The sequence below is a fragment of the Gracilinanus agilis genome, chromosome 5, assembly GCF_016433145.1.
Source record: "Gracilinanus agilis isolate LMUSP501 chromosome 5, AgileGrace, whole genome shotgun sequence".
Taxonomy (NCBI): Eukaryota; Metazoa; Chordata; class Mammalia; order Didelphimorphia; family Didelphidae; genus Gracilinanus; species Gracilinanus agilis.
This window is the reverse complement of record NC_058134.1, coordinates 74,140,522-74,165,347: the sequence shown is the minus strand read 5'-3', so window position 1 is coordinate 74,165,347 and position 24,826 is coordinate 74,140,522. Positions and strand designations below refer to the sequence as shown.

The following is a 24,826-nucleotide window of genomic DNA, read 5'->3' as shown; positions in this document are numbered from 1 at the left end:
TATTTAGGTCATATATTCATTTGGAACTTCTTGTAATATATAGTATAATATATATTGGTCCCATGACTCAAGTTTATCACTCTCTCCAATGCCAGTTTACCTCAGTGCAATAAATGAAGCTAGGACCTCCACTGAATTCCAAGCAGCATGATGCATTTACCTATGATTAGTGACAGAAGGGAAGCTTCTCTTGTTTGTGTCTCTGGGAAAATGGAATAATGTGAATTCTCATGGAGAATTCCTATAGTATTTTGAAGGCATTTCTGTTAAAGCAAATGGTTTCACTATTTATAGATAATAATACATATCCTTTACCAAAAGTTATTCTTGCAACAATGCTTGTCTTTCTCTAGTCTCTGCTTCCTCTAGACCCATAGATGATTAGTATAATATACTATGTTAGACACGGGTTATTTCTGAACTTTAGCAGGAAAGAGTTGGCAAGTTATTGAAGCTGCCTCACTCTTTGTAAATGATTTTCCAAAAAATATTTTTTAAAGACATGCCATACTTAATGAGTCCTTCTCTTTCTTTACATAGATTTTCCAGGGGAATACCAACCCCACAGATGTTGTGTATGGGGTTTTCCCCAAGCCCTTTATAACACGTTTTGTCCGAATCAAGCCAGTAACTTGGGAAACTGGTATCTCAATGAGATTTGAGGTATATGGCTGCAAGATAACAGGTAAGCTCAAATATAAGCAATATTGTTTTCCATTTGGAGAAGTTTGGATTTGAGGGAGGAAGGAAGCTTATGTTTATTTTATATTTATGTCTTATACAGTTGTTAGATTTTAATTTATAGGTATCATCATATGTTTATTTAAATTATTCTTCTGAAGATCATATTTTGTTGTCTCTTTCACTACCACCTAGGAGACTGTTGTCTAGATCATTCATTTCTCTAGACCTCAGTTTCTTCACCTGAAAAATGAGGGGATTGGATTAAATAATCTTTCAGGTCCCTTCCAACTCTAATACTGTGACCATAGGCTTTAACTTTGCAAAGTCTGTTAAGTCAGAGAATTTTAGAAATTAAATTTAGTTTCCAAACATGAAGATGGGTAACATTTCATAATTGATTTCCTAAAAAAAAAAATCAACAAATTAACATATCTCCATCTACTGAATAATGAATAATGTTTTTAAATTTATTTCAACAAACATGTATTAGTTGGTAGAGAAGGAAGGGAAGAGAATAAGTAACATGAAATATACTACATAATTTGAGGAAGAGATGGCATTAGCAACTGGCAGGACAAAGGAAAAATTTGAAGTAAGTGATGACACCTAGCATAAGCTTTGAAAGAAGGTAGGGATTCTAAGAAATAACGATGAGATGGGAAGGCGGAGGGTACAGCTGGTGTAGTGGCATATAAGTAAGAGACGAAATGTAATATATAAATACATTAGAGAGCAGAGTACTATGACATATGTTTAGAAAGGTAGATGAGAGCCAGATTGTGTAGGACTTTGACAGGTTAAAGAAGTTGTATTTTATCCTGAGGGCAACAAGGAGAAAATGGAGATTTTTGTGTAGGAAAGTGATATGATCAGACATGTGTTTTAGTCATGTAAATTTTACAACTTTTTAGCTGATACATTGGAGAAGGAAGAGATTAGAATCAGGAAAACCAATAGAAAGCATGATTACAATATTCCAAGCAAGAGGTGATAAAAGACTGGAGTAGTTAGTAAAAGCCATGTGAGGAGAGAAAAAAGGAAGGATGTGGGACATACTGACAGAGAAGTTCTGCCACGATCAACAAAACTTTAGCAACTTATTGATTAGTAGCTGGGAAGAGAACTAGGAAAGGAAGGGAATTAAAGAATCAAAGTTAACTCTGAAATAGAAAGCAGAGAAATAGAAAGTGCTTTAAGATTTGCATAGCTTATTGTGATCCCTACAACAACCCTGTAGATATGTTATTTTTATCTTCATTTTTCAGGTGAAGAAACTGAGGCAGACAGAAGCTAAATAACTTCTCCAGAGTCATGTAGCTAGTTATCGTTTAAGGGCAGATTTGATCTCTAATTTTCCTGATTCCAAGTCCATGATAGGTTTAGTAGAGAGAAGTATCATCAATAGAAATAGAAATGGTTGAAGAATGGTTGGGTTCAGACAGGAAGATAATGTTCTGTTTTGAAGTTATTGAGTACAAGATGGCTACAAAATAATGGCTAATAAGCAGGTAATGACTGAAGTTTAGGAGAAAGACAACCACACTCATTTTGGTATCATTTGTGCAAAGATAATCATTGAACTTAAAAGAACTACTGGAATCATCAAAAGAGTCTAGAGGGAGAGTAAGAGAAGGCTCAAGGTAGAACCTAGCAGAACTTCCTTGTTTAGGGAAAAGATCATTGATGATCTAGCAAAAGAGAATGACAAGGAATGGTTGAAAGGGTAGGAAAAGAAACAGAGAGCAGTGTCAAAGAAGCCAAGAGAAAGGGGGTTTTAAACAGTGTCAAAAACTGCAGAAATGTTAAGTCACCAGAGGATTAAGGAGAAAAAATTTAGTTAACAGTTGAGGTATCACTGGTAACCTTGAAGGAGAGATCAGTGGCTCATCTTCATTTCCCACCTCCTATCCACCAGCTTGACAAAGCTGATCTAAGCTGTCCAGAAGCCATATTGCAAATTATTGAGAAATGAATGGAAGACATGAGCAATAGAGGGTAAGAGAATAACTTCATAGCCTCTTCTGAAGAAAGCAACAAATGAGGCATGCCTAGAAAATATCCCTCACAGGAAGCAAATCCACATTTTCCAAACTCTGGGTCATAGGAATCTTCCTCCCTCTTCACCCCACCAAGTCTTTTGGTGCTCTGAGGTTAAGATTCTTTGAAGGATTTGCTTAGGAGCTCTGGCCCTACAGAAAATGTCGAAAAAGGAAAAGAACTTTAAATATCATCTACTCTAACATCTTCATTTTTAAAGGCAGAAGGTTAAATGTTTGAAAAACTTTTATCATTTTATATGCACAGTATCAGGGCATTTGTTGGCCTTGTTATTTTGATATGTATACTCTTTAAGACTGGTATTTTGGAATGAGAAAAATATTGATCTTGTTAGATTTAGTGGAATAAATGAGAAGAAAATAATCAGCCAGACCATTTTCTATGAAATAAATCACTATGTTAAGACCTAACTGAGAAGGAAATTATACTTGCTTATAGTAGTCATTTGAAAAATGATGCATTTTTTCTTACCAAAATTATTGTTTCTCTCTTTGAAGCAATCTTGTTTGGTATTTAAGGACCCTGAAGATGAAAAGAGGAAGGAAGGAAGGAAGGAAGGAAGGAAGGAAGGAAGGAAGGAAGGAAGGAAGGAAGGAAGGAAAGGAAAGGAAAGGAAAGGAAAGGAAAGGAAAGGAAAGGAAAGGAAAGGAAAGGAAAGGAAAGGAAAGGAAAGGAAAGGAAGATAGGGAAGGAAGATAGGGAAGGAGGTAATAATGGAGGGGAGGAAGAATCTGGCACAGAGGAAAGAGCATTGATCAAATGTAAAATTTCCTGATTTCTACTCTATGCCCTACAACTTTATAAATGTGATCATGGTCTAGTTACTCTATCTTTCTGACTCCCAGCTTCTTGAACCCCCAAATAAGGATCTTGGACTCTCTCAACACTAGAACTAGAACAATGTATCTCATTCTATGTAGATGATAGTTTATAAAATATTATTGTAAGCAGGATCACCTGTTCCAGTTAATTATATGGTTGTTTTTTTTCTCTCCAAATGGTAACATCTGGTCCCCATTACCAGCTAACCATTGCCATTATAGAGTCTGGTTTTGAGTCAAGCAGGTGCAAACCACAGTGGCCAAAAATGTAACTTCTATTTTTAACATTGTTGTTTCACATACACCTGGAAAATAGTTTTATAAATGCTTGCAAATTTATTATTTGTTTATTTACATATTTATTTATGGCAAATATAGAACTCTGGGGAATGACATTGAAAGGAAATAACTTAGGTGTATATGGGCATACACAAATACTATCAGACATGTATTTCCCCAAAAATTTCAGCAGTTTTATCTAAATCCCTAATAACCAGAATTCTCAAACATCTATATATTTATGTTGAATGATGTTCATAAGACTTTCGTTCAGATAACACAATATCTTGAAGGACCTTCAGAGTCATTAAAAAAGTTTAAATTATATTGCTCAATTTCACAATTGGACATTTTACAATCTTCTCAATCTCTATTTACTAAGATACCTAATTATCAAGAACCACTTATCCCCTATCAGTGAGTGAGAGAGAGAGAGAGACGGGGGCGGGGGGTGCAGAATGGTATACCATAGAGTAAGAACTGGACCTGGGACCATATTTATCCTCTGACTCATAATGGTTACTGAGCAAGCTATTTAATTTCTCTGTTCTCCCCAGCAATTCTCTAAGACCATAAACTGCTTAACAATTCCAGATCTTCATTGGTAAAGGAATTTTGTCATGGGGAATTTCCTATATCAATGAGATTATGGATCTGAACCAAAAAAAAACAAAACAAAACAGAAAGTTTACTTTTTTAGATCAAAAAGAATGTAAGATGTCATAGAGCCATCCCTCCTTATCCTTCTGTACATCTATGCCTTGGAATCCTCAGAAGTTCTGGTTTCAGGTTTCAGCTTCAACACATGCTAGCATGATTGTGGATGAATGGGTCACAACTTCTCTGAGTCTCAGTTTCCACATCTCTAAAAATCAGGGATCTCCAGGGCACCTTCCAATTCTTAATATAAGATCCTATGATCTCACCGGTTTTCAGTTCATTCATCCTTTAGATCAGTGATTCCCAAAGTGGGCGCCACCACCACCTGGTGGGTGCTGCAGCCATCCAGGGAGGCAGTGATAGCCACAGGAGCATTTATCTTTCCTATTAATTGTTATTAAAATTTTTTAAAAATTAATTTCCAGGGGGCTAAGTAATATTTTTTCTGGAAAGCGGGTGGTAGGCCAAAAAAGTTTGGGAACCACTGCTTTAGATGGAAGAATGATGACTCTACAATCTATCTCACAGAACTAGGATGGAGACAGAGCCATTGGATGAGTTAGGAGACTAATCTCGATGACCATTTGTATACTTTACAAGGTGAATTTGACATGTGAACCAATCCTTTGTGGGATGTTCTTCAAATTATCAAAGTATGTGTTCTCTGGAGTCCAATCTCAAATTATAAATGTTCATTTTCTCACAGTCATAGTATGAAAATCAGCCAAATAGTTTTTTTTTTGCTAAAGGAATGTCTTAAAGGGGCTCTTATTATTGGAAGGAGTCACACAAACACAATAGATAACAGCTTGGCTGTAGGCTATGAATATGAGGTTGGAGTAGAAACTCTGCACCATTAACTATATGAACATATAAACTACATTAGCAAAAAACAGCGTAAGTCTAGTCGAAGCTCTGCTCTCCTTACAACATTCAAGTAAATTACTTTTTTTTTTTCTCCAAATGGCAACATCTGATCCCCATTACCAGCTAAACATTGCCATTGTCAAGAGCTGGTTTTAAGGCAAGCAGGTGTGACCACAGTGGCCAAAAATGTCACTGCTATTTTTAACACTGCTATTTCACGTTCACTTCCTGATAAATGTGTGTCCATTTATTATTCATTCATTCATTCATTTCTGTATGCACATATTTATTTACATCTTCATCAGGTTTAGTCCTGGGGTTCCAAATCCTAACCCGAGGGGGTAGGTATTTATTATTAAATTATAAAGGCAATTAAATCTAAAAATAGGATTTCAACTGAGGAAATGACAGATGTCTTTAGTTGTACTTATATTTAATTGTGAAGAAGTCTGATCATATCTAAGAATTCTCTACCATCTCTGGTAACCTGAGGCTAATCAGGATACATGTTGAATGCATACAATCAACTTTGGGGGAAAAAAGATCATCGTTTTGATTTTGTTGTTAATTTCTAAGGAAACAGTTAAGAAATTGATATAAAAATTTAAGTTATTTTATTCAAAATCATAGCTTACACTTACATAGTGCTTTAAGCTTTATACACCCTTTTCATCCCAACAATCCTATGGAGTCAACAGGGTAATACGATTATCCCCATTTTGTAGATGCAAGAAGTCACTTGTTATCTTTCTCAGGTAGAGACTTGACCAAAAAACTCTTAATAGTAGGTCTCATTTTGAGAAACATGCCGAATCAGTCAATATTTATTAAGCATCTATTTTGTCCACCGTTGTAGTAGATGTTGACGGATTCACAAAGTGTAAAGACATAATCCCTTAAGGAGCTCTCAATCTAGCTGGGGAGGCAATACATATACATACATAAACCAACTAGAGAAAAAGTACATCCCAATCAGTATGGCATGGTACTAAGTAAAATGGAAGGTAGAAAAGTGAAAGATCAATGTGGACTAGAGTTGTAAGAAAAGGTTTCATGGAGAAAGTGCAACTTGAAGGAAGAAAAGACAAGAATTTATGAAAAATGGATATAATGAGGAAAGAAAGAAGCTATAGAGATGATGCTGAGGTTTCATGTCTGATAGACTTGAAGGATCAGATGTCAAGAATAGAAATTGGATCTCACTTTATAAGCTTCTTAGAACCCTCCCTTCCAGAGTGGAAGATCCTTGAGGGCAGGGACTGACTCTTATTTCATTTTCTGTTTGCCTAGCACAGTACCTTGCGACATGGTTAAGTATTTCAGGACCTTTTGTTGAGTTTAAATAAATTTGATAGTTGGAAAGGAAAGCTAATTTGTCAGTGAAGATGAAGTTTGAGCCATATTGCTAGGAGGATTATCAAAGCTTAGATATATCCTATAGGCAATTGAAAATATTGAATTAGAGGGCAGATGTGAGAGATATTAGGACAGCTAGGTGGTACAATGGATAGAGTGCAGGTCAAAGAGTCAGGAAGATCTGAGTTAAAATCTGCCTCAGCTACTAGCTATGTGACCTTGGCCAAGTCACTTTACCCTGTTGGCTTCAGTTTCCTCACCTCTAAAATGAGCTGGAGAAAGAAATGGCAAACCACTCCAGTATCTGCCAAGAAAACCCCAGATGGGATTATAAAGAGTTGGACACAACTGAAATAAGAAAAAGATTTTGTATTACTCAGATAGATATTATGGAGTTTAATTACTGGAATGATTGAAGTCACTAATAAAATATATAGGACCCTGATGGCAAACCTATGACAGCATTAACACACGTAGCCATTTTCGATGACACATAGCCACATGAGGCCACTTACAGAGAAGTATGTTATTTAAACTATAAATATCATGAAATTATGGTGTGTTTTTTTTTCTCAAAATAACACCCTCCCCCAGTTATGCTTGGTTCTTTGGCAAATTTTGACACATCAAGCTCAAAAGGTTGCCCATCACTGATATAGGATGACAGAGCCTTGCAAGATACCAACAGATAGGTGATTGGAAAATATAGATGCATCCACAAAAGATATTCAGAGATAACAGAACCATAGAAAGAAAATCATAATTACCTACAATGTTCCAGGCACTGTGCTAAGTACTTTACAAATAGCATCTCCTTAGATTCTCACAATAGCCTTGGGAGGCAAGTACTATTATTATCTCCATTTTATAGTTGAGAAAACTGAGACAATTACTTGCCCAAGGTCACACAGCTAGTAAATGTCTAAGACTGGATTTGAACTCAAGTTTTTTCCAACTCCAGGTCCAGTGGGTTTTCCATTAAGTCACCCTGCCACAACAGAAGGGAAGAGAAGAAATAGGTTCAGGAAAAGAATGGTCCACAATAGCTCATATAGCACTTTAAAGTTTACAAAGCACTTTCTTCGTGATAACCGTATGACATAAGTAGTTCAAATATTATTGGAATATCTCTCATATACAAATAACAAAGCCAGGATTCAAAGATGGTGGAGGGAGAGGCGGGCAATAATCAGTCTGATGCTCTAACCACTGCTCCACATAGCTGCCCATGCAGATGCCTAGGAAGTACCAACCACACTTTGAGAACTAGTATTTGAGAGAGAATGCCTAGCTACTGGACAAACTGACCCTTTGTGCCTTAGAACTTAGATAATAAATAAAAAAAGAATGAAAGGGGAGGGAGAGAAAAGCCTTTGTTATTGGAATTTATTCTTTGTGAGATGTCCAAGTTTTCAGTTTAAGGCAAAACATTCTAGAGGTTTCTGCTAATGCCCTCGGTTCCTTCAGATGGGGTAGTTACACAGAAAATCATTTGACATTTTCTCATTATTTCCTTTCATGCCACAGATTACCCTTGCTCCGGAATGCTGGGGATGGTGTCTGGACTCATTTCAGACTCACAAATTACAGCCTCCAATCAAGGAGACAGAAACTGGATGCCTGAGAACGTCCGACTCGTCACCAGCCGCTCGGGCTGGGCACTCCCATCTGCCCCTCACTCCTACACAAACGAGTGGCTCCAGATAGACCTGGGTGAAGAGAAGATCGTGAAGGGCATCATCATTCAGGGAGGGAAGCACCGAGATAACAAGGTGTTCATGAAAAAATTCAAGATTGGATACAGTAACAATGGCTCCGACTGGAAAATGATTATGGATGAAAGCAAGCGGAAGACGAAGGTGAGGGGGCTGGAGGTGGGCATGGTGCCCCCATTGAATCAGTGGGCATTTAGTAGCTACTGCTAGGAGCCAGACACCATGCTAGGGGGTGATAAAGAAGAGCAAAACAGTCCCTGTCCCAAGGAGCTTCTATTTTGATGGGTGAGGCAACATGTACATCTTTGAATGGACATAAAATACAGATGAGGCAGATATAAATTAGCCTTATGGAAGGTAGCGCTGGCGGGGGGGGGAGGGACTCCCACAGAAGGTGGGGTTTGACTTGATTATAGCCTGAAGTTGATTACATGTATTGAAGGAAATCATGGTCTAAGAGATAGAAGTGGGGAGGGAGAACATTCCATCCAAAGGGCACCAGCTTGCAAAAGCAAAGGCAAAGAGATTAAAGGAAGGGGGCAATAGTAGAAGCCAAGTCCCTCCATCCTTGGTGAAATGAGGAGCTACCTTTGATCCCTGAAGGCTGCAGAATTGAGGGGTAGGGGTATAGCGTCTGGGGCTATTACGGGACACAGGGATAAAAAGTAGCTTCAGAGTCTGCCAGGGAAGGTTTTGTGATCCTGGACCTGGAATCAGAAAGACGTGAATTCAAATCTGACCCCAGATATTTACTAGTTCTGTGAGGCTTGGGCAAGTCACTTCACTTTTCAGTTTTCTTCTCTCTGAAATGGGAAAAATAACAGCTTTTACCTCACTGGGTTGTGGTGATGATAAAACAACCTTAAAGTGCTACCTATATAAATTCTCATCATTGTCATCACCTGCTAGAGGATCTTTAATATAATTAACTTGTTTAGTATAGAAATGTTTGAAATATCGAAAAGCTTCAAATTTGTCACTATTGGTGATGGCAATCATGGATCCATTAGTATTTATTAAGCATATACCATGCTCTAGGCCCCATTCTAAGTGCTAAGCACCCAAAGGAAAACTGAAAACTAAAACTCTCCCTCCCCTCAAAATGTGAAAGAAAAAACACGTACATATAAATAAATAAAATAGGAATATACCAGAAACAGGGTAAATATAAGGTGTGCCAAAAGTCTTAGTCCACCTTTAAACTTTAATTAGCATATAATTCACCAAGCATTCTCTTCACAAGGACTCTAAGATAAGGTGCAAGTATTAGTATTCCATTTTACAGATGGAGAAGTTGAGACTAACCAAGGTTAAGTGTTACAGCTAAGTACCTTGATTCCATACAATACACTGTCTCTCCTTCATGGTAAGAGAGTGGACATCTAGGTCAGACAAATGCTAGAGTCAGCTCCAAGCAGCTTTTGAAAGCCAATTGTTAATTTTTTTTTTCCTTTGAGCATATTTACATCTCAGAAATTGGTAAATCTCCAAATCAGGGTTAGATTTATTGTTTTTTATATTGGCTGGATTTAAGAAAGTGATATAGAAAATATGAATATGGCAGATTAGATTTAAAAATGTGTCATGAGTACATTTTTCCACAGTTGGTTGTTAAACATTTACCAGCACACCTTGGTTGTGGTACATATAATCGAGAATTCATTTCGCTGTATTATGTGATTTTAAAAATAAATGGGTTTGTCCAATTAAGTTGGTTTCAGCTGGTATTCAAATTGGTTTGAATTTTCTAAACCAAGAACTCTTAAAATCTGAGGGTCTATAAACTTGTTGCAATTTTTTCAATGTTTTTATTACTATATTTCAATATAATTGTTTTCCTTTGTAAGCCTAAGTAACTAACCTATTTAAAGTAGTAATTCCTCTGAATAGGAGACCATTGATTTCATTAAACTGCCAAAGGAGTCCATGAACAAAAAAGGTATCTAAAACTCCCCTAAACTTCTTAAAAATTGCAGAACTGCTAAAGGGCAGGAATACCATGTTTGGATACGAATCAAAGGGCTAAAGGTATAAGGGACCTTAAAGATGATCTGAAATGACCCTATCATTTTATACATGAAAAAGCCTAGACCCAGAGAGTTGAAGTTACTTACCCAGAGTTACCAAATTATTAGTGACATAGCTAGGACTCAAACCTCAAATCTTTTGACCCCCAGTTGTATCATGGATCCCTTTGCCAAAGCCTTCTCAGAATCAGGTTTTTAAATAATTTAGGGCACAGGGGGCACTTTCCTCTACATTCTGCTGTACTCCTTCCTTTCAAAAAGATTTGTTTTTCTACAGTCAGTCCATAAAGGGAATAATCCTCATCTGGATAATCAAAAATTGAATTCATAAAACTGATTGAATGATTATATCCACTGGTATTTTTTGCCATGCAGTGCCCCTTTTAAATCAGTATTAAGAGCTATCAAGAGACAGCTTGTCCCTTGAAATCAAGAATGTCCTCAATCTTCCCCCCCACTCTCTCCTTAGCCCTCTCCTGCCCCATTATCTCTACCCAGCTTTGCCCATGACCTATTCTCTAGAGAAAGAGAAATCATGGATCATTGTAAGGAACATTATCATCACACCAAGCCTGAATGAGTGTGGGAATATGGTTTGATAAAGTGATGCAGGCCAAAGTTGCTGGAGGCAGGAAACATAAACTCTACAATGCTTCCAACTCCCACTCATTCCAGATGTGTTGACTCTGTGGAGACAAGCCATGTCTCCCATGTGGGACTAGTTAATACATCAGGCCATCTACGCAGGGCTTATGCTTTTTAAAACAGGAGAACTCTCTCTTATCCCCATCTCAAACTGATCTGTAATTTGTAAAATGCCTTTGTTATTGTCCTTATGTGGATATCCACACCTCTCTCTATAGGTCTGTCTCTGTCTCTGTCTCTGTCTCTCTCTCTCTGTCTCTCTCTCACATACACACACACACACACACACACACACACACACACACACTTCCTCGATTTCTCTCCCTCTCCTCTCCATCTCTCTCTTTCCCCTTCCTCTCCCTTTTCCTTTCCTTCTCAACTCTCCCTCTGATTCTGCTTCTCCTCTCTCTCCCTTCTCTTTCTTCCTTCCTTCTTTCCTTCTTGAACTCCCTCTCCTTTCTCCTCCCTCTTTCTTTGCCTTTCCATCTGCCTCTCCCTCCTGAATTCTTTCTCTTTTTTTTCACTTTTTCCAAAAGTATCACAGAGCAGATTAAGTTCTGGACTTGTCAAGAGAAAGATGTCTTTTAGTTCCCACTTATGAAACTTGCTTACTTAGACATAACGTTAGGCAAGTCAGAGGACCTGGTTTTTAGATATCAGTTCTGCTCTTGCCAAATGGATGACATTATGTGAGTCACCTCTTTTGAGTTCTTCATCTCTCTAAGAAGAAAGTCAGACTATAGGACCTCAGAAGGCTTTTCCAACTCTAAATCTATGACCTTAAGAGGTCGATTTAACCTCTTGGAGGCTCCATTCCCTAAAATAGGAATAATCATACCCATAGCACTTAAGTTAAAGAATTTAAGTGAGACTAGAGAAAGATAATGCCTATAAAGCACTTTGGAAACTTCAAAGTACTTAGAAATCAATTATTAACTCTTGTTTTTAATTTTCGCCAACAAAAAAAAATAAACAAAAAACAAACATCAGGAAATAGCTTAAAACCAATCATTATTCGCAGCCCTGAGAGTTGTGACTTCATTGCAAAGTGTGAATGTGGTGTAAATCAACAACTTCACATAGCTGCTCTCCCAATAAAGTGTGTGTTGTTTTGACACGTTCTTCAACACCACAGTTCTAGAAGAGAGAGAAAAAAAATCACCATATGCTTTTTATACCATGCATCATATGCTTCTTGAGCCTTTGTTATCTCATCCAGGCATTTGTAATCAAGCTGAAGCTCTCAGCCTACATAGCAAACTGAGAGAAAGATTCATCAGGAGGGCTACTCACAGTTTTCATCTTTAACGAGAGAGAGAGAGAGAGAGAGAGAGAGAGAGAGAGAGAGAGAGAGAGAGAGAGAGAGAGAGAGAGAGAGAGAGAGAGAGAATGAGAGAGAGAGAGAGAGAGAGAGAGAGAGATCTGTTGTTTTTTTCTTAAACATGAGCTAGACCAGCATCATTATCTTTCTGTAACAGCCTGAAATGTAAAAAAAAAAAAAATCCAAGTTGTTTATATAGTGCCTTTCACAGTAATGCTGAAAATGTCCTCTGACCAAAAGAAACCTCTAGCAGGGAAAAGAAATCCAGTAAATTTTCTTGTTTTGGAGGCTCTCCTTTAAATTTGTATAAGGACAATGAAATGCCCTCAGTTTGTAAATATGCAAATGTGAGAGAACTATTGGAATGCTGCTCCCAGCAGTGGGAGAGTTAAGAGGAGGAAAAGAGGGCTCAAGTTCATGAAATGAAGCATGCCCCTTCCCAGGGATTTAAAGCCCACCTAGCAAGCACACTTGTGTGTCCAGGAAGTCCCTGTCCTTAGAATAACTCAATTTTCCTGAGGGATAGAATCAGGCCCCCCTTCCAAGAAGACACCAGTTCCTTTGCTCAAAGGGCATAACTCAAAATCCATTCCCAGATAGACCCATGTCACCAAGGACAAAGATTCATCCTGATTCCATATGCCTCTTCCGCTCAACTCTTCATCAGTATTCAGCACCAATATCTTAGGAGTTCAGTTTTCATTGTTTCATGCTTCTATTAAGGCCATTATTAAGAGAAGAGTCTGGAATTCTGTAGATATGGACGTCTCCGCACACGCTTTGTTCCAGGGATCTTCTGAGTTATGTTAATGTATACAAAGCATGTCTACGCAATAATGGAATCTTTGTGATAATTAGTGCCTTACTGACAACAAATTAATTAGACCCTAATAACAGGGAGAGTTAAAACCTCATTACCTATGAATTTTCCAGTGCCGTCTGAGGAATACAGGTCTATTAATACCATGTCCACTTTTTTGAAACGATGGGAAACTTAGAGGGTTCTCCGGTGCCCAGGCTATTGTTAGATTTCTCATAGCTTCTCTTTGCCAGTAAATGCCTTTCTGACTACGTAGCCCGTCTGCTTCTACAGACAGGCAGACAGATAGAGCATTTACTACAAATGCTCTCTCCGTGCCAAGCAGACAGAAAGACGGAGCACTTGGTAAATGCTTACTAGGTGATAAATGCTGGTCATTACAAAGGCAAGTAAGCAGAACAGCCATTGCCCTCAAGAAGCTTGCACTTTAATGGAGTAAAACAACATATAAGGGGGAACTGGAGACGTGGAAGTTGGGCAAAACACACATGCATGGCAGCATGATTTAGAGATGGCTGAGAAGTGGAGGAAGCCTCATTCTGGGTAGAATAAGGTGTGAGAGCTCACGTCTGAAACTGGAAAGCCTCCGAGGACAGAGTTCAAGATTCCTGGGAGGAGGTGAAGTTGATAGAGTAGAGGCAGCATGGCATGAAGACGGGTTATTTGTTATTGGAACTGACAACTATTTCCCTTTATGACTTGTCTGGTGAAATTCCTCTTGACATTCACACCATGTCCTCCCACCAGGTGACCAATGGCTTCATTTTGCTTATAATTTCTTGGCGAGATTATTAAGATTTAGCGCAATATGGTGGCACTCTACATTATCGTGCTAGTGGAATGGGGATTTACTGACCCACTTTCTTAAGCTATCTTTTTAAAATGTGCAACCAGGGGCAGTTAGGTGGCTAGCTGGATTGAGAGCCAGGATTACATATGGGAGATCCTGTGTTCAAATGTGATCTCAGATACTTCCAAGCTTTGTGACCATGAGCAAGTCTCTTAACACCCAATGCCTAACCCTTGCTTCTTTTCTCTCTTGGAACCAATACGCAATATTGATTCTAAGACGGGAGGCAAGAGGGTTTTTTTATTTTTGTTGGTAAGAGGGTTTTTTTAAAAATATATATTTAAAAATAAAAATGTGCTGCTATACATGGTGGTTCTTGAACTGACCATTATTGCTTTCTGATAAATAGGATTTGGAAACTTTAAATCACATGCAAGCTCAGGAATTTTATATTTGATGAGATTAATTTATGATGTGATCTTGGAGTCAGTCAACATCTTTGGTCCTTATTTCCCTTATTGGTAAAACAAGGAGGTTAAGCTAAAAATCCCTTGTAGCTTAAAAGCATTTTATTGTCATTTCCCCTGACTTTCCAGGGAGAAGAAGGTGCTGACTCAGGAATACAAAGGATGTCTGTCTCCCAATCCATTATTTGACAAGGAAAATGTATCCAGTTGTCAGGAATCTACTTCAAAGGAAATTCAGATTCATGTTATGATTTCGCCATTCTTCATAACATGAATTTGAAAATGTTGCCAGTTGGGTCACTTGCTCCTTTCCCAGAGACGAGGAAATCTTTTATCTTTAAATGGCTGAAGTGGACTGGCATTTCCTAAATAAATACCCTTTTTTCAATGGGTAGGCAGTTCTTAAACAAATAGCAATGTTGTTAGATAAAATTGACCCGTTCCAACTCCTGGAATGTAATTTTCATCTCTTTGAGAAGACTAGCTTTTATCAGACTGGGACCCCACTCATTCTGAGAGAATCAAACAGCCATATTTAGTTAAATTGTGTAGTTTATGATAAGCTTGTAAAAGTGGCAAGTTCTTATTCTCAGTTGTCATCCTACACACACAGAGCCCTTCACCCCCTTCAGGAAGTGATAACCACACATCAGAGAATCACTTAAAAACTTACCTCATTAAATCTTTAGTTTCTGACACTGAAGGCTACTGTTTCTGAAAAATGATATCGCTTGTCAGCAAAGGTTTAACTACCCATTTGTTCCCTCTTTATTTAAGAAAGAAATGCCACCTGTATACTCAGTGAGAAAAATATAGCCTATTTCTTAGCCCAAATGCCAGAGCCCAAAGATGGAAGGGGCTTGGAGAGGGGCAGGGACACAAGTTCTTTGCTAATAAGGAGCGCTGTCCTAATAATCGCCTTTTTCACACTTCACAGTCCTTTGAGGGGAACAACAACTATGATACACCTGAGCTTCGAACTTTTACTCCTCTGTCCACCCGATTCATCAGGATCTACCCGGAGAGAGCCACTCATGGAGGACTAAGGCTAAGAATGGAGCTGCTGGGTTGTGAAGTGGAAGGTAATTAATTACAATTTTCAGAGCCAGTTCTAGCTGGTTGTTGGCTTTTCCTCTTCAAGTGTGTGTTCTCACTGGTGCTTATACCTGTTTTTCAGCAAGTAGTAAAGGTCCTTCCTTGTTTTCATAAAAACCATTTCTGTACAAAGTTCTAGGAAGGCAACTCATTCACCAGAACACTGCCAGAATTATATACTATTATAATTATGACAATGGAATTATATGAGAGGTTGGGGGAGAATTTCATGAATCCCACAGGTGTATTGTAACTAACTGCCTTTGTAAACATTTTTCTCCAGGTAATCTTTATCCATTTAATGTTCAGAAATAGTTTCCTCCACTGGCACCCTCTAGAAAATGGATATTTAAACCTATCATTAGGTTGCTTTCAGATCCAGAGTCCCCACTGCTTTTCAAATATCTCATGGCTATATCATATTTTTCTGTGCCATAAATTATCTGATGCTACTATTTAAAAAAAGAAAAGAAAGAAAAGAAACTTCAAGGAGAGTTTCCAAGAGACCCAGAAAGATTTCTGTGAACTGATGCAGAGTCAGGGGAGCACAACCATGGCAGCAATCTACATATTAACAAAGACAAACACCTTAAACATTTTGAGAACTCTAAGCCATACATTAATTATCTTCAAGTCCAGAGAAGTCATGATGAAACATGATGTCCACTTCCTGCTAGAGAGGTTTTGGACTCAGATTGCAGATGGAGGCATTTTATGAACTCAGCTTACATGGGAATTTGTTTTGCTCGACTATACATATTTTTAACAGTGATTTTATATTTTTTGCTTTCTCATTGAGGTAAGAGGAAGGGAAGTGTGAGGGATAAAATGTGCAGATCATTTGAAAATTTTTAAAAATTTAAATTTTTTAGGAAAAGGAACTTCATTTTAATTTAGCAAGCTCCTTGCACATAATAGGTGCCTCGAAAATGTTTATTGATTGATTGATTGATTGATTGATAGATAATAAAGTGACTCTTCTGTTGACAAAGCAAAACAAATGATTAAATTGTAGCATTTATTGTGTATGAGGCATTTTCTTGAAAACATCCTCAACTTGAAAAGTCCTGTTTATATGATATTTTGCTCTCAAGTTGCTTACAGTCTAATTGGCTATGTAGAGAAATATTTAGGAGATGATTATTTAATTTGGAGAAGTCAAAGTGAACTGTGAGCTCAGCATGAGTTCATAGTGTGACAGAGCACTCAAAAAAGCTAATTAAGCAATCTTGGACTACATGAACAGAAGCAGTGTGTTCAGAATACACAGGTGATTTTACAGTTGTACTCTGCCCCAGTTGTACCACAAAGAGAATACTGTATTTGGCTCCAGATTAGGAAAAGCATTGGCTAGTTGGAGTGTGTCCAGAAGAGTGTAACCAGAATGGCATTGATGGAGAAGGGAATCAGAAGCCATAACACATGAGGTCTGGTTAAAGATAATGAACATGTTAAGCTTGGATAAGAGCATCCTTAAGGGACCCACCATAATGGTCTTTGATATTTAAAGGACTGTCATGTGGAAGAGAGATTAGACTTGTTCTGTCTGTCCCCAAAGAAGAGAATTAAAACAAGAGGTAGAAGTTATAGAGAAACATGTTTTAGGTCAACATTGAAGAGAATTCCCTAACAATTTGTCCTATGTAGAAGTAGAATACAATGGCTTAGGATGTAATGGTTCTCTTGTCGCTGGAAGTCTTCACATAGAGACTGAATTAGGAGTAGGTTTAGTCAGTGAATTATCAATGAATGATCAGTGATTGGGAATATTGTCGAGGGAATTTTTGGTCAAGTGCAGTAACTTCTTAGGTCTTTTCCAGCCCTGCATTTCTATGGTTCTCATGGAGCCATTTATGTGAAGGCACTTTGTATTTTTATAAAGATGCCCTCAAAATAGTAGGTAGCGCAAGAGATAGAGTACCAGTCCTGGGGTTGGGAAGTCCTGAGTTCAAATTTGACCTCAGACATTTCCTAGCTGTGTGAGCTTGAGCAAGTCACAACCCCAGTTGCTTACCCCTACTGTTCTTCTGTCATAGAATCAATACTTAGTATCAATTCTAAGACAGAAAGTAAAGATTTTTTTTAAAAGATGTTCTGTATAGTTGAGTTTTCATTATTGTCATTTGGGAGTGTCAGTAAGGCCAAGCAGAGTTAAAATACTACGTGATAATGTCTGACTGCATTTTTTAAATGTAATTTTATTTAATAAATACAGGTATCTCTTCCACTTTGCAACTTTTCCCATTGCAATTTCAAATATTGCAGGTCAGCATAAGAAATTAAATGGAAATCTGGGGGAATTTTTTGGAAACCACAGATGACACAAAGGCAGCAGTTTAGAAACTCAGAAATGCATAAAATATATGTATAAGTATTATATAACATCAACATATTTTATCTTTTAATACCTCAAATATACACCATTTCTTTTTCAAAGTTAAAATGTTAATTTTTATATTTATCTTATATTTTAAATTTTTTTCACACAGTATTTTTTACTTAATATTGACCTACACCGACCAACTACTTAACCCAAATTTTACAATAAGGTAGTGTAAATACCTCATAAAAGAAATTCAGACTTCTCTGGTATAAAGGGAGGGCCAAAAAATGTATAAGAATTTTCCAGATAGTGGGGACGCCATACCCCTAACCCCCAAGATGTGGAAGGAACACCTATACAATGGTTTATGATGAAAATGTTGCTAAGTAGAATGATGGCTTTCTTGCTGTATAAGTATTGGTTTGGTTCATTTTAACTACTCTAAAGCTTTATACCCATGTACACTCTAACCACAAAATAGCCTTAAGACTGACCAATTCATAAAATCAAAAGTTTAACTCAAGATTTGCTTAGGAAAATGACTATTGCTAGTATGTCTACTTATTATAAGTATTGCCAACATGTCAGTAACCAAACATTAAACTATTAAACCTGTACTCATACTATTCCTGAGGAATGCCTTTTAAAAAAATACCTCTTTCTTTTGGTTTCCAAAAGTATTTGGACCTTGAGCTAATCAAATATAATTACATTCCTGGGCAAATTAAACACCATAAAAATATACATGTGCTTAGTTCAATCAATTCACTACTATACTACTGAATAATTCATGGCAACTTTTCTATGGATTTATTTAAAACAAGCCCATTATCTCCCTCCTTAACATTGTAGCTATGTTTCTATATTCACAGCATCACCCCAGGCCACTGTATTATCTTAATGCTCTCAAAACAGATCTCAGTTAACCATGTCTCAGGGATTTTAGCTGGAATACTGGTTTTGTAGGTTTGAGAACATGCTAGGAACAAACAAAATGGATGGAGGGCAGACTCAGTCACCCAAAGTAATGAGGAATGGAGTCCATTGGAGAAGAAATTTATGTTATGGTAATATAACTAACTCTATCCCTAATTTTAGAAAGAAAAGCTGGCTTGATAAGTAGGGTGAATGCAATGGATGGAAAGACTGAAATGAGTGGCAGCTTTCCGTGAAACAGAGCATTTGATCATGTCATTTGCCCTCAAAGTTCCAAGAACTCACAAAACTGAGGAACTCACCTTAGAGCTTCAAATTCCCTATTTACAAAATGGGGAAGATGGACTAGATGACTCCTAAAGTCCTTTCTGTGAGTATCTAATCCTATGAAAAATATACACATACATGCATATGCTTTATATGTCTATTTTTACACACATACTATTATACACTGTATATAGATGATATTCCTATATACAGATATAGATACAAAGAAGAAAAATAAAATCTGTTATCACATGAAGCCTTCCCCAATATCTACCTTCCTTTTCTCTAATACCTACCTCATGCTGCCTCTGTCATTCAAATGAAGATAATATTCTCCTACTCATATTTCTCGCTGCTCTTGTCTAAATCTCCTCTTTCCTTCTTCCTTGTAGCAGGGCTATTTTGGTTCATTTCATAGGTCCCCTATTAGATTGCAAGCTTTTTGTGGGCAGAAATTATATTTATTTCATCTTTATGCATAGGATCTTCCACATAGTAGGTACTAAGAATCAGCTGCTCAGACTGCTATGCTCCCTAGAGATTATTTAAGGCATCTTGCTTATTTTTTAGATGAGGAAACTGAGACCTGAAAAGATCAAATTATTTGTCCATGCCAACTCAAACCCAACTCACTAAATGGCTATTCAACCTAGTTGAATCCCATATAAATGAGTAGATTCTCTTATAAATCAGTCCATAAGCAGTTGTCGAGCACCAGGTATGTGTTAGTAATGCAAAGGAGAAAAGAATAATAGAACCTTGGTCCCAACCTTGAAGGACTTAAATCTTTGAGAGAAAATCAAGTTAATGCAAAAGAACAATAAAAGAATGGTCTATGACAGCACATTTGTTTCATTTTCCACACTTCCAATGGAGTCTTGATAGGACCAAAGGAGGTGCTCTCTCCTCAGAATCGGAACCACACCTTGAGCATTTATGACAACAAGGATACTGTAATAAATTGGGGAGAAGGATAAAGAAGAGTCCAAAGTTCTTAATGATAGCAGTTCTAACACAGTAGGACAGCATTATGGACATCCAAATCTATCAGGAGTTTGTCCCGGTTGATTATATTGACTCAGTGATACCCCAGGGAAGAGCATGGAGTGGAATGAACTTGCCTATTATGAAATCACAAGTGAAGAAGTAAATAGTGTATGCATTACCTGCATTTTATCCTTTCCTATGGACAGGAACCAAGCCATTTCATCTTCCCATCCCCCTGAGTTCCTTGCACATACTGAAAGCTCCATAAATGTTGGTAGAATGCTGAGTGAATGAACTGTCGGTGTGCATGTTTGGAGATTGGAGGAAGCTGGAGCTTAGCTACATTTGTCATAACTCTGCAGAGCACTTAATCACAATAACAAACAGTGTCAGATTTTTATTGGGAAGGCAGCAGTTACCAGAACATTTCCACTGGCCAGAAGCTGTGAGTGAACAGATCCCCTCCCCACCCCCCCTGGCTACAGCTTGTCTGGCTTTCAAACTTCAATGGAAATGTACAATATCTCAAGTCTTGTAAAATGAAATGTAATACTGAAAACTGTAAAATATTAAACAGACTGGAAAAATGAGTAACAGGCTGGGGGTGGGGGGAAAGAATGTGCCGAACTAAATTTAAAGGAATTTTTGATTAATGTTAGCTACCTTTCAACTGCAAACTCAAAGATTTGGGGATACCTACCAACCATGGAATGCAGTTCTATGGAAATTAACAAAAACTGATGGCAAGTTACCTTGAGACAACGCCTCTCACAAACCTGCTCCAAACAGAAAAATCAGTATTTGGAAAAGCTTTTTTAGAGAAAAACTTAATAAACTTTTAGGGGGGAAATAGAATTAAGTAGTAGTATGGGGAAGCCATTTGGGAAAAGGGAAGCTATGCTAAGATTTGAATAAATTTATAAAATGTTAATTATGCCAATGTAGTCATGACAAGTATGTTTCTTCAGCACATCAAAAATTAAAAGAAAGGGAAAAAATTAGCCAAAATATGTCTCATTGATGTTCTTAATTCCTAAGTTTGAATACCTAGTGAGAACCCAAGCTTCTGCAATAAAGAGATGTCTATAGAGAATATAATTCATCAAATTTGGGTTTGCTAACTCATTACAAGAATAAATAAGATATCCAAACTAAGCATTCCATGATGCCTTCAAAGAAAGCACCTAAAAGAAAAAACAAGATTATGTGTCTTGCCTTTATCACCATGGACTGGAGTTTTCTTCCCCAGTATTGGCAAATTGGACTGTTATAGGCTGAAGAACACATCTTAGTTATGGCAGATCATAACCCTTGGGTCTTATTTCAGTACCTACAGCTGGACCAACCACTCCTAATGGGAATCCAGTGGATGAATGTGATGATGACCAGGCCAACTGTCACAGTGGAACAGGTGATGACTTCCAACTGACAGGTGCAAAAACCATCTTCATTTCATTGCAACATCATTTTTGCTCATATCATGGTCATCTCCAACTAATATCTAAAATTCCATAGCAGAAGAACATTATAACCCCATTGATCGTGACAATTTTATCAGAAATTTTATATTATATTACTTAAGACATCTTTACCTTTCAGGAAAAATAATACTAAAATATCTTATATTCCAATTTATATGTAACATATTAAGTCAGTATTTCACCTAACCGTCAAATTTTATACCCACCCATAAGTAACATGGCAAATACTGTACTCTAGTATTCCATATAACAATAAACGAGAGAGAGAGAGAGAGAGAGAGAGAGAGAGAGAGAGAGAGAGAGAGAGAGAGAGAATTCTGTCTAGTTGGAATAGCAGAGGAAATATTAGTCAAGTGGGAAAATGTGATTACATTATTTGGAAGTTGGCCAAAGCACAAGGATTTTCACCCTATTGTTACAAAAGGCACCATGGGACCTTTAATACTACCCAGGTCATAATGAAGCTTCACATATCATCTGAATCTCATTCTAAAAATCCCAAATCTGAGACTAAATATTAATGTTTATAATAAGGTTTGCATCTTTACACAGCAGGGACACAGAAAGCCTACATAATTAATTTCCATTGGCTATATTAAAGGTTAGAGTGTGAGGGAAGTCAAAATGACTCCATATTATTGGCTAAACTGTTTTTATAAGGTTTCATAGTATATTTCCCAAAATACCTTACTAATGACCGCATAATCTCTCCCTCTGTATTTTTCACTAATAAATCTCTAAGCAAGAATCCCAAATCAGAAGGTAGGATGAGGTAAGAAGGGGAAAGGGAGGTATAGAAAGTATAGGGAACTTACCACCCTCCTAATTTCCAGGCTAGTCATCTCTTGATCATGCTGTTAATGAAATCTATGCTACTATTTCCCTTCATTTTAAACTTTTTACTGTTGCCCAAATCTATAACTGCAGAAAATTAATGTTACTGATTAATAAAAACTATTTTCTATTTAAAATATCCCATAGAAAACCCTAGAGTAGATGCAAAAACAGAGTACCATTTATACAACCAACTCTTTCCAAGCCTTCCCATAATTTCCCATAAACATTATGCTCCAAATGCCAGGCTTTTGGTAAAGCATAGCGTATATCCATATTGAAATTTCTCATGAAAAGAGCTGACTACAGCAATCAATGTACATCCCTGTCCTAAACCAGCTCTTTTTCTTTATAACCCACTAAAGTGGTCAGTTGGTATTGATTAGAAACAAAGCTTCAGTTTTACTGTTGATATCAGAATAACTAACCTCCTTGCTTTCACATTCATTCATGACTGAACCAATTGAAACCAAAGCCTTTGAATAAAATTGGGCAAGTATGTTAGCCTGGAGCAAATCGTGTATGGCATACAGTTGCAAATCAGCAAAAATAAGACATTTGTAGAGGAAACACTGACAACCCTTTAACTATTCAAGAGCAGTTGTATGATCAATAGTGGTCTAAATTACCCCGTCTAGAAAGAGATATAAATGCACTTTGTATTTCTTTGAGTCCAAGTGAAGGCCAAATGTTGCATTCACTAATAATTGTTACGAGTCTCAAGGATTTTCTAAGTACATTCATGAAAATAGTAAGAGCATCTGGACACAAGAAAGTGTCTGGGGTTTGGACACTGCTTTACTGACTGACTGCAGGATGAGAGATGTAAGAAAGTGCTTTTGTCACAGGCATCAGAAGCTTCCTTTATGCCCACCTCTCAAGTGTATTGTTAATTTACTAAGCTGAGACAAAGTTATTATTTGAAAACATCTTTTGTTTTATTAAACTGCCCTTTCTCCCTTTCTGGAAAAATATTTGCTGAGACATGAATGTTCACTAAGAGTGAACATTATTGTGTTATCCAACCCATGTAACTTCCCCAGCCATCTTCCGTCTAAACCACACAACTCCTGTGTCTAGACTCACCCTGCCCCTTCTTTTTAACCCTTTCAAATGGGACTTTCACTGTGTGCCTCATACTTTAGTTGTTCAGTTTTATGAAGCCAAATCAAACCCATCTCACTCTGACACTGATTGGCGGGAACATAGAAATTAGGTTCTATTCATCCTAATCAATGCTCTCATTAGAGTTTTTAAAGTTATTTTACACAGCTGAGGTTGATTTCATTTCTGCTCCTGTCGTGACTTATTTGTATGGGGTTGAGAGGACAAGTATTATAGCAGAGTGCCCACTCCTCTAGGAATACATTGAGTTCCAGGTGAATTTATAAGAAATGCATGCAAATGAGGACAATTCTGCTCTTTCATACATGCTTGCCAAGGTGAAATTCACCCCAGAAGTTACTCATTTGCAAATGCCTTTGGAGTCATTAGATAATACAATTGACTTCAAAGGCACCAGGAGTCTGATTTTTTACTTTGGAGCTCCGTATCTCTCTGAAAGCAGAATTTGGCTCCCAACCTACAGCATGCATGTAAAACTGATAATGCATATCAGTCTTTTAAAGTGAATTTTCACCTTGAATCTTTATTCCAAAGGGCCACGGGTAACATAATGCTAATGTTCCCTGGACTACCTCCAATTCTGCCATTATAGACTCACCTCCTTAACCCAGAATACATATAATTCTTTCTTTCCAGAGCCTGCCTCATTGAGGCTTTGTTCATGGGTGACCACACATCCAGCAGGTTTACTGGGGGAGAGTGTATCATGACTTGTTACTGCTGCTGATTATCTCAGAGATCTTAAGAACATTCCAAGGGCAGCATTGCCTGCTTCTGGTTCACACTCGGGATGTGTAACATGTGTCCCGTGCTTTTCTACTCCATGTGTAAATGGAATATCAGTGGGAACTGGAAACATAGGACTAGGGCCCAGCTAGAGCTGGAGGGTATTGTCATCATCAGCTGTAACAACCACAAACATTTATTGAGTACTTACTAGTGTGGGGCACATAAGGCAAGAGATCTTCCCTGATTCATAATAACTTCTATCTTCTAGCTGGACTCCTGCCTGTCCCGTTTCATTTATTCTTAAACTCCTTCTCCACGTGCACTCTCTAGCACTCTCTCTCTCTCCCTCTCTCTTTTTCTCTCTCTCACCCTCTCTCTCTCTTTATCCTCTATCCCTCTCTCCCTCTCTGTCTCTCTCTATCTCTCTGTCTCTCTCTCCCTCTCTCTCTTTCTCTGTCTCTCTCCCTCTCTATCTCTGTCTCTCTCTCCCTCTCTCTCTCTCTCTCCTTCTCCCTCTCCCTCTCTCTGTCTCTCTCTCT

At 37.6% G+C, this 24,826-nt stretch overlaps 1 protein-coding gene across 4 annotated transcripts in view; it reads left to right on the top strand.

Moving 5' to 3' along the window:
* NRP1 (neuropilin 1) overlaps positions 1-24,826 on the top strand; it is a 197,076-nt gene that overhangs the window by 145,998 nt on the left and 26,252 nt on the right. For 3 of the 4 annotated variants that reach the window (XM_044678433.1, XM_044678436.1, XM_044678434.1), the window contains 4 exons: positions 541-685; positions 8,253-8,584; positions 15,448-15,592; positions 21,446-21,550. In XM_044678433.1, the coding sequence (XP_044534368.1) occupies positions 541-685; positions 8,253-8,584; positions 15,448-15,592; positions 21,446-21,550 (727 nt within the window). The remainder of the gene's footprint in view (positions 1-540; positions 686-8,252; positions 8,585-15,447; positions 15,593-21,445; positions 21,551-24,826) is intronic. The other variant, XM_044678435.1, reaches the window with a different exon arrangement.